Genomic DNA, 10,799 nt, shown 5'->3' with positions numbered 1-10,799 from the left:
AAACATAGCAGACTGAACATAAAGACCACTGCATGTAAATAACGCCTAGCCTGACTCTAACATGTCCGATGTCAGTAGTGGCCACGCCCACATACCTTATCGGTGTGTTAAGCTAGGATGATTCACCTCCTTCGGTTGAAGGCAGCCTCTGTGGGGCGGTGGCCTATGGGGAATGACGTGACTCATCTCAGTCTCTGTGCTTTCGCGGGAGAAGAAGGGGCGGAGCACGCTCTGCCATTGGTTGGAAGTGCGGAAGGGGCGTTTCCAGAGCGGCGGGAACTTTTGGATTTGGGGAGCTGGATAGGATCCCCTTTGGGTGCCAGCTGACAGTTGGGAGAACTTGAGTGTTTTCTAAGCTTTGTGGCATAAGGAGCCGCAGGTGAAGGCGCGCGATCAGAGTGCGCAGGACAGTCTCGGCTGCTGTCAACGGATTTAAGAGGATCCCACGAGCTAATTCCTGGCTAGCGATAAGCTGCTTTGGCGTAGTCTGGCCTCCGCCTCAGGTGCCTGTGCCTTGCAATGGACGTCCGCAGGCCCTCGGGCTCCAGGGAGTCATCTCCCCCTCCAGGACGCAGGGAACCCAAACATTCCAGGAAACGCGGTCTGCAAACCCCCGGCTGCGAGGAGCAGGACAGGAAGGGCTCCAAGTTTGTAAGTACTCCTCTGAACTGCAACTACTACCTTTCCAGGGAGAACATGACAGTGAAGCCCAGACTGCACATTGACAGCGAGCATAGCATAGCCCAGGGGTACTAGTGCCAGCTGAAGTGTCCCCATGTCGTGTCGGTCTTTCCTTTCCCGTTCTGACAGTCATTGGCATTTAGCCAACAATAGTCCGCAAGATAAGATTTGGTTAAAAAAAGCTATAGGTATGGTTTGTGTGACACTCATTATATAATGACCCTTGGCAACAGGGGCGTAGGATACACTAACATTGTGGTGTGTGTGGTGGGGGGCAAAGACAACCTTGTGGACTTTCCAGTGAGACTATACGAATCACCCATTGTATGAGACCGTAGGACGGTTAAACAAATACAATTGAAGTTATGAAGTGAAATATTGAGAAAGGTAGGCATGTAGTTCTAGTTTGCAAATATGCTTTGTTGTTGTTTACATTCACATAGTAATTGGACCAAATGTGAAAAAAACATGTATATGAATCTTGCATCTTCATACACCAAGCAAACAAAGTTCGCTGACTTTGGCTGGGGGAGTAGTGCTTGCAAATGCATTATGATTTGAAAAGTACCTGCCACTGCATTCCTGGTCTCCAGCAATTTTCAGGCAACAATAAAAATGTCAAGATAACTCTGGTGATTAATGTTCTTCATTGAGAGAGATCGGACGTTTGTCTAGTGGAAGTTATGACTCATGTAAGGTAGCCACAGTCGGTTAATATGCCTGCTGCAAAGAACTTGTATCATGCAGATCATAAAGTGCATATAATGTAAACAGGTCAGTAGGTTACTGCTTTTGTGTGAGATATTCTTTTGTCACTTTATAAGTTACAATCCTAACATAGAACAGTGAGCTATAACCATCATCAAAGAGCTGCATGAAATCCTAATGTTGGAACATTGATTCATTGGATAGAAATCAGTTCTGATTATTAAAGAGAACCCCCAACCATAGTGTTTACGTTTAAATTCTGAGTTTGTGCTTCTCCAGACCAAGCACTTTTCAACTATACAGTGTATAAGTATGGATGACATTGACTCCTACACCTTTTATTCCTCGGTCTTATGTAAAATTTGCTGTACACTTATTTACACACCAATGATTGATTGTCTCGGTGTAGTGTGTATGATGTAAAGTGCTCTTGACACCCTACACTAGTTTGAGTGGTGCTATATAACTGATTAAATACATCTGAGAAAGACTTGAGGGACACTTTTAAAGGGTGGTAGTGAGGGAATCTGTGGTGGAGCTGTGTTGTTGAATACCAAGGCTGTCTACTAGAGTTCAGCTGCTGGATCTTTCATCCACCAACATGTTCTTCATTCATATTCTCACTCTTGCAGGTTCTTTCTCATCTTTGCTTTCTTTCTTTTCACTGTTTTCCATATTTCCCTTCCTCCTTCTACCACCGACCCTTGATGCCTTTCTCTCTTTTGTTCTGTTTTACAGTTTGATGGTTTGAAAAATGTACTGGTTTCTAAAAAAGATTTCAGTTGGGCCCCACCTGCAGCCACCAGCTTAAATTAAGCATTCTTAACTTGCAGCCCTCAAAAGAAATGTCAGTGGCTAGTCTGACCCTTTCTGCATATTATCTCTTGCCTAAAGAGCAGATACACAATGTTCTCTCCTTTCTGCAAGACACAAGGACCCCAGCCTTCTCCCATGGCACGGCACAGAAACATTACACATGACCAAAAATAAGGGCCTCAGGGTCAACCTCATCTCAGAGTCCCTTCCCCCTTTATACCCAAAACAGTCTCCTAAATTAACTATTCAACACAACTGACTCTGATATTAATCTGAGCCCATTGTAATATATCTTCTCCTATCCTTGTTACTATTGCTGGGGTACTTGCATTACTATTTCCATCAGAGTGAATGCTGCTTCAGAGCATCACCAGCTACCAGTCTCTTGTCTGTAATTTTTGCAGGGTTCCACTGCTAGGTTTTGATTAAAGCAGCACAGTTAATTACAACCATTGCAATAGAGTGTCATCATAGCGCAGTTACCACGTTAAAAGCAAAAACTAAGAAAACCATCAAGTTTAAGTTCATATACATATGACTAACCAGGCAATCTTGTAGTCATTATTATAATCACGTAACAGGTTTCCAGAGCCAAGAATATAAGAAATGAGTACAGGAATACTAGGACAGGGGGCAAAAAAAGTTGGTGATAAGTTTTTTGGGGGGGGGGGGGGGGGGGGAACTGGAAGGGCAGGGGCCAGCAAGGGTAAAAAGAGATTGTCCAGGAGTCTCACATATTTTCCATTTCTTACAAGCACTTGAGTGTCTAAGGAAGTAAAGCAAAGGGCCAATGCCTCTCAACACGTTCTGATGCCCCATTTTAAATGTAAGGGTTTTAAAATAAGTCTTCTGGGAGCGTCAAGGGCGGGACAACAGCACAGAAGATGCAACCATGATTCAGACCTGTAGTTGCACAGTCTGCAGACCCCCTCCTCACTTGTTGGAGCCCATCGGTTGAAGGCAGTGGAGCGCAGACCTAAGAGACGTATGAACATTATGTTCTTCCGGGCCACTGCGTTCAGATTTTCCAGGAGGTAAGATTGAGGTACACCAGGGAGGTATGATTTATTCAAGGGAAGCAGGATAGTTGATGTTTTTAGAAACAGGATATCCTTCCGGTAGGAAATTTGTCTGAACTGCTTATTGATAACCCTTTTCCAGACTGTGTATGGAATAGGGACTGCGGTTGGCAATGTTTAGCGTTCTTATGGCCTTTATGATTTGATGATTGCACGGATTCCCAGAGCTGGCAAGAGTTTCTTTTAACCGGGCTTTTAGGGTGTTGTCTGCGGCTTTTAGTGTCCTTATGAAGTAGTTCAGGGTATCAGCCTCACAAAAAAATAGATTGTCTTCGAAGGCCCAGCTCCAGTCGTAGTCTTGCCCTGTGGATGAAATTCGGAAGATGGAAGATTTTTTTATATTATTTGAAACTTGGGCGAGGTCGAGACTGGCCGAGCATGCGCCAGGAAAGGCCTGATGCCCCAAGTTTAAGGCAGGGAGAAGAGGGGCTTTAATCACCTTCAGAATGGGTTCTGTAGAAGGACTACTCAGGGACTGGTTGAGTAGGGTCAGAGAGTATGTTATTGATCCAACTCTCTTTTTCAAGGCGGCTAGGTTAACTGATGTTCTGGAAGACTCACTAAACCAGACCCCCAGGTAATTGTATTTAGATGTTGTTTTGATCTTTTGGGCCCAATGTTCCACCTTAAATTTGTCTTGTTCTTGCAACAGCTGAATATCAAAACCTTTGTCTTTTCCTGGTTGATTTTTAGAGCGTTAGCAGTATTCTATTTGTGGAGCATGCTTAAGGCTCGTGTGAGGCCAGATTTTGCCTGGTCCATTATAACAATATCGTCGGCATATTGAAAAATGTGCAGGTTCGTTTTTGCGAATCCCAGCTTTGGCGGAAGAAGAATGCTTTTTCTCCAGGAATGTTCCCAGGTCGGCGGTGTAAAGGTTGAACAAGAGGGGGGTGAGAATGCAACCTTGCTTTAGGCCGTCTGAGGTTGGAATTTTTGCAGAGACTGTCATTGGGCCAATTTTGACTCGTACCCATGTGTTCTTATGCAAGGAGATAAGAGCTCCAAGCAGACTCTGAGGGATCCCCCACTTGTCTAATTTCCTCCATAAGGTGTTGCGCGACACTTTATCAAAGGCAGCGCTGTAGTCTATAAAGCAGCAATTAAGGGGGAGATGATTTTTTTGCTCTGCTTGTTGACTCAGGATGTCTAGAGTAATAATGTTGTCTATTGTGGAGGCCGAGGATCGAAATCCAGTTTGAAAGTATGGTAGAACGTTGTTTTCCGCTACCCATTTTTCTAGCGACCTGAGAAGACACCGGGCATATACCTTGTCCTCGAGATCTAATAGGGTAATGAGTCGGTAATTAGCTGGGAGAAAGGGATCTCCTTTCTTAAAAATTGGGCATAAAATCGAGGCTTTCCATAAGTCTGGTAGCCGATAGGTAGTTGATGTAATCCAGGAAACACAGTAGGTAGAAGATAAGAGGTTTATTCAAGGATAACAGCTTATATGTTCGATGCCTTTAGCAATGTTTAACACAGCCTTAAGGGTAGTTTCAGTTCCCATCCATAAACGTTCCTGTATTTTCTTACTCTTAGTTCTCATCATAATTTGATCTCTGGGTACTTGTTAAAAATTAATTGTTTCAAAAGCACAGGAACCAGCGAGAGTTCTTAATGCAGCTACGTAGTTTTCAATTGGTTCATCCTCTTTTTGTACACGAGAATACAATTTAAAACGTTCCATGACAGTATTTATCTTCCTTCCAAATCTAGCAGCCAATTGTTTAACAACAACATCAAATACATTTATGTCACCTGCACCTTCAATGAGAGGTAAATTTTCTAATTCTTTAAGACCAGCACCACCTAAGCAGTTTTTAAGTAGTGCTAATTTTCTTTTAGGAGAACAACCATCCTCTTCAACAACATCTACATAGGCTAGAAATGTAGGAAACCAAAGATCCCATTCCATTTTGGGATCACCAGCTATAGGTAGGAAATGTGCAGGAGAAGGAATATTGTTAGACATAGTAGAACGTCTAGTCTGTTAGACTATTGTACACTTAAAATAGATACTTAGAATACAAAAATGAAATGAAATAAATAAACTAAAATAAAAGAGGTAGTCACCGATGTCTGTGTTAATTAAAGGCAAAAGTACTTGTAAATGCTGGCGTAGAAACTACAAGGCGTGAGCTTGTTGATGTAGAAAATCCACCACAAAAGAAGGATTTCTCTGTTTGTTTAGGTTTGTTGGCGTAGAAATTGCGCTGGTGTAGGACTATAATATAAAGATTGACAAAATCGGCACTGCCGCGCAGATCGACATTGTGATGCGTACTGTGTGTGCAGATCGGCGTTGAGATGCGTAGTCCAGGTAACGCAAAATGGCGGATCACGCAATGACGCAGAACGCTACGTGATGCGCGTTGCCCTGCGTGATACGTGCTGAAAAGTCAAAGTTCGAAGGCAGACTCACCGAACGAAGACGGAGCACAGAATGACGATCTTGAGAGAGAGTGCTTGTGCGATACTAAAGGTTCGGATGCACACGCGATGCCAGAAATTAAAAAATATACTGGTCAGGTACTGGAAATGAAATGAAGATAATTTCGAAACAATTACAGCAGAAAATTAACAGGAAATGTAGAATTTTCTATGTCTTAGTAGAAATACGATGTTGGTAAAATTGAGGAGAGGAAAAAAACAAAAAACGATTCAGGAGTTAAAATCAGGAAGATTCAGCCGCTGGTGCAATCAAAGGCACAACATGTACATATCAGGCGCAGGTGCAATCAATACACATAGAAAGAGTAAATACCTTTAGGTATGTGTGAACGCTGTTTAAATCCTTTCTATCCTTTCTCCAAGTTTCCAGTTCTCTTAAAGTCATAGAAAAAGAATAAATAAAAAGATGATGTCGTAGAAGTAGGGTGTTCAGATCAGATCCCAAATCGTCGCCAAAAATTATGATGTAATCCAAGAAACACAGGAGGTAGAAGATAAGAGGTTTATTCAAGGATAACAGCTTATACATCCACAAACTACAGGAGGCAGACCGGCTCTGCCAAACTCCCACATATAGAATGTGGAACCACAAAAGAGACCTAACAATTCTAGAAGTGCATAGAAGAGCAGGAGGAAGGAATAAAACAGCAGTAAATGCGTTATTGTATAAGGGGACTAAAAGCTTAGCCCAATCTTCCAGTGCACATTCGAATACCGCAGATGGAAGGCCGTTGGGCCCGGGAGCGTCATCGTTTTTCATGGCTATCAAATACTTGGAGACCGGAGGAGGAGCCAAGACGTCGACCAAGATGGCCGCATAGGCGCCCGGCTCCGCCGCTCGCCCTCTCCCTTCCTAACATCCTGGCATCTATCCTGCACTAAACCCCTATCCCCTTGCTGCTGAGACGAAGCGGTGCCCAACCGCGCAATTCCGAGCTCGCGCTCGCCCCGGATGACTGAGCAACGTCGACGCAAGGATTGTGGCCTGAACCGATTGTACTCCGGGGCCTCCAGTGGCTGCACTGCCGGTGGTGAGCTGCACAGCGGCGGTAGTAGCTGGGCAACAAAGACCGGTGAACTCTGGCGGGAGTTGCGGCTCGCACGATTTTGCCGGCGGCCACAGGCGTATGACAGGCGATTACCCTGAGCATTTTAACGCTCTTTGGCCGACTCTCTTTACGGTGGATGTCCGGGAACGCCCGGCAGTTTTGACGCCTGCATTGGATTTTGTAGATGGGCTGCCCCGAGGGGACCTGGTTCTCGGTGAGACCGGCAGTCTTCAGTGTCGGATTTCTGATTCCCTCCCTCTACATGGTTGCTTGGATGTCTATGGCGCTAAAATACGGAATGTCCTGAATGGCTCCAGCATAATCGCAACATCTGCTGCTATGGGGTAATGCGACCCAGGACGCACGACGAGATGTGTACCCTCCAGTCTGGGGGGCCCTCGGGGGCGAGGAGCGTTACAACCACTGAAGGTGGAGAGAGGGAATGCACCCTGAGAGATGTTCTCCTGGCTATTGAGGACTGTTGCACCTCCCTGTGCCATGGACTGCTGGCCGTTCCTGACTCCCGGGTGGTTGCTGCCTCGGATATGGTGCCGGACGCCGCGGATGAGACCGGGATGGGTTGTTTGGAAGGCTATGTTCAATTAGTAGCGGTTGAAGACTCTCGGAGGTACTATGGACTGGACCCTGTGGACAGTGCGTACATCGGCCATATTTGCGCGACGGACAACTCCTTTGTTTCCCTGACTCGATTGATCGCTGCTGACCGTCCAGGCCAGGCACTTCCTATATCTGATTGCGAACACTGGAAAATAGTGGTCGTTACAGTGGGGCTGTCCGCTCAGAATACTCGAATGGCTCATGGGGGGCAGTTATGGCCGCCTGATTTGACTGCCGGTGGGACCAGGGAGCTGGGGACTGTTTTTATTCGTGCTCGAACTGGCCAAGTATGAGCGGGACATGATAGCTCTACTACGTTGGTGATTCCGGTGATGATGCGGGACTTGGTCTGATATTGCAACTGTGGGGGGGGGGTGTGCTGAATAATGTTAAGATGGCCGCTTTCTTCTGGGAGGGTTTACACTCTTTCTGAGACGCAACGGGTTGGAGAGGGGGTGGGAATGAGGGGCGGACGCGAGGGCTCCTCCTCCAGTTTCTCCATAGTCTGGGGTTTTTCTTTGTTAGGGCGATAGGCATGCCTATGGGGGGGGTGGCCGTAGCCTTCTGCTGGTATGCAGGGTGGGGGGTTAGGGGGATGGGGTTTTGTTTTCTTTCTTTATTTCTATGGCCTTCTTCTCTTTGTTTTTCTTTTTCTCCTTTTCTTCTTTATTGTGTACCTTTGATCAGATGGGGGCTTGAGTTTAGTTCGATTTGGGAGGAATCTTGCAATGTGCGCTACTTGTTTTTACATTGATTGTCGTTCTATCGAGAGGAGCACCGGGTTAGCGAACGTTTAATATATGCTTACATATCTTGCTTTTCGTGTCCTTGACTTACCTTCCTATCGTTTCATGCTGAATGCTTTCATCCTGTTACATGGTCTGCTCCAATTAAGACTTTGCTAGATTGTATGTTCTTAAGATCCTCACTCCCTTATTATAAAATGGAATCCTCTCACGGCCGGTCGTTTCGCAGACACGCTTTGATATAAATCCTGATTTTACGATGTGCTATACCCTAGGACCGATGGTTGCTGTGCTGTGCTCCTTTGGCTTTGCATGATTTGTTCTTTATTGCCGGCCCTAAGGGTTGTAGGCTTTTGTCTGTGCTTTCCAAAGTGATATCTATGTGGTTTTCCAAATAAAATATTTACAAAAAAAAAAATACTTGGAGACCTCAGCCGGAGTAGTCCGCTCATGGGTTTCTATCTGTTTAGTATCGACACAATCTCTAATTTCTCCCTCCACAGGGTCCAGGGTGTCACAGCAGTATTGTTGAATCACATCCTGGGACCAATCTTCTTCACGGACGGCTTTCCCCCTGCTCTTATTGGAGGAACAACGTTTGTTTATATGGTTCCAAAACTGGGTCAGGTTTTTTCCCTTTAGCAGGGCAAATATTTTTAGCCAGTCTTTCTGTTCTTTTATTTATTTTTTTTTTCTCTTGACTTCCCACAATGATTTTTTGTAGGCTTTGCGCAGTAAGGCCATATTGTTAGCAGTGTGCTTTGTGCCTTTCAATTTGTGTAGGCGCACAGCCCTCTTTAGGGCTCTTCTTTGGATGGCTAACACCGAGACAAAAATCTGCTTCGGGCGAGGCCTGGGGGGGGGTCTATAGTGAGCTTCAAGGCCTGTTAAGAGGTCTCGTAATTTGACAATGGCGTTGTCCCACCAGTGATGGAAGTCTGTGGGAGCATTGTGCGTGAAGTTTTGAGTTGTTCCCATGAGCCAGGTGCCCACCTTATCAGAACCTGAGGCATCCCATTTGTTTCGTCTGACTAGAGTGTGGTGTTCGACCTGCATTGAATGCCCCACTTCAGTTATTTCGTCAGCGGCAGGCACTTGCAGGTCCATTGTTACAGTCTGTTAGACCTGCGATGGGCAAGCCCAGCACAAAGGGGGGTAGCTTGGCTCAAGTGACAAGGCAAGTGAAGGCTTTAGTGTTAAGCCGGCTCTGACCCAATAATAACTCCCTGCCCAGTCACACCAAAAAGGACACCACACCACTGCTGTAGAAAAATACGATTCCTTTATGTAAAAGTTCTCTGTTGTAAATAGGGTTCAGTTGGGAAAGCACATTCGCATTTCTTTAGTCACAAACCTCTGGGATTCAGTTGCTGAAATAAATACTGTAAATAGATCTTCAGGAATAAATAGCAAGATAAATAGAATAAATATCAGGAATAAATATCACAAAGAAATATCACTTTTATATAGCAGAATAAATACTGGTTCATTTAACTCAATAACCACATGTTCATTCTGGTATCGCTGCCACCAATTAAATGCTTTAGGAAGATTACATTTGCAATACGTTTCAGCTTGGAGAAGATAACTCTTACAGTTCACGTTGGTTTCAAGGATAACGAGTACGGGCTTCCCTAGGCACAAAATAAGCTTTAGACTCTTTAGGGTTCACTCAGGGAGTAATGCGCGTGTATCTAGAAGGCAAGGAAACACAGTGAATACAGCATTTGCACTCCGCTGCCACCGGGATGAGATCTCTGCTTGCCGGTGGAGTCTATGCGCGCCTACAGGCTTTGACACCGCTAGCACACAGGCGGCACCAGTTCAAAGTCTTTAGACTGACGAACGGGCTGCCGGAGGGGTCACACAACCTTCGCGCTCAGTCAAATGAATGCCGGTTCACAGTTCCTTCACAACGCTGCACCCCACCTGAAGAAACGGGCCCACCTCGCATCGGCTGCAATCGGAAAGCGATTCAGTCAGGGCACAGCACTTCCCACGCCAGCGACAGGGTTTTCAGGGGCTCCACGGTCCTCCCTCCGACTTCCTCATACGGGGTGGATCCTGCCCACAGCTACAGCTTCCGGCTCACTGGGGAAGGGGCAGAGACGCTAGTCTCGCCGAATGAAGGCCGGCCTTTCCCCGCCCCGGCGCACCACCTCAACTTCAGTCCGCACAGGAAGCGCTCTACGGCGGTGGGGCTCGGAGTCGTCCGAGCTCCCCCCTGGAGGCGCCTGTCGCGAAGGGGGCACTTCTGAAGATCGCGGTCGCGGCGAACTTGCTCTCGCCTCGCGACACGCAGTATCAGTCACGATATCGCCACCGAGGGGGCGGGGAGGCACTACAAGTATGGCCACAGTCTTTGGGGCAATGAGGCACTTGCTGGGCAGGCGCTGTAGGCGCAAGGTCACCACTCACGCAGCTGACTGGAACGCCAGTTGGAAACAACGCCAGCAACCTTTGCTACTCTACTGCCTACGCTACCAGCCACCTCAGGGAGTCAACAGGGCAGGTGTCAATCTGGTGTCAAGTCTGGAATCTCCTTCTTCTTTTCTTCTTTCCCAAAATGGCCGCCAGGGACTGGGCCTTTTATAGCCAGTGCCCTGGGGTGCTGGCACGAGCCAGAAGGTTCTAGAACCTTCTCTGGC

The 10,799-nt window shown here is 46.4% G+C and overlaps 1 protein-coding gene across 1 annotated transcript in view; it reads left to right on the top strand.

Annotated features, from left to right (window-relative positions):
* The first annotated feature begins 244 nt into the window (after positions 1-244).
* The window catches only part of DIAPH3 (diaphanous related formin 3), a 2,176,287-nt gene continuing 2,165,732 nt past the window's right edge, over positions 245-10,799 (top strand). The window contains exon 1 of the mRNA XM_078657410.1: positions 245-651. Within this exon, the coding sequence (XP_078513536.1) occupies positions 520-651 (132 nt within the window). The 5' untranslated portion in view covers positions 245-519. The remainder of the gene's footprint in view (positions 652-10,799) is intronic.

The sequence above is a fragment of the Lissotriton helveticus genome, chromosome 8 (assembly GCF_964261635.1).
Source record: "Lissotriton helveticus chromosome 8, aLisHel1.1, whole genome shotgun sequence".
NCBI classification, from domain to species: Eukaryota; Metazoa; Chordata; class Amphibia; order Caudata; family Salamandridae; genus Lissotriton; species Lissotriton helveticus.
Note: the sequence above shows the minus strand (reverse complement) of the source record. Positions and strands in the feature narration are given on the sequence as shown.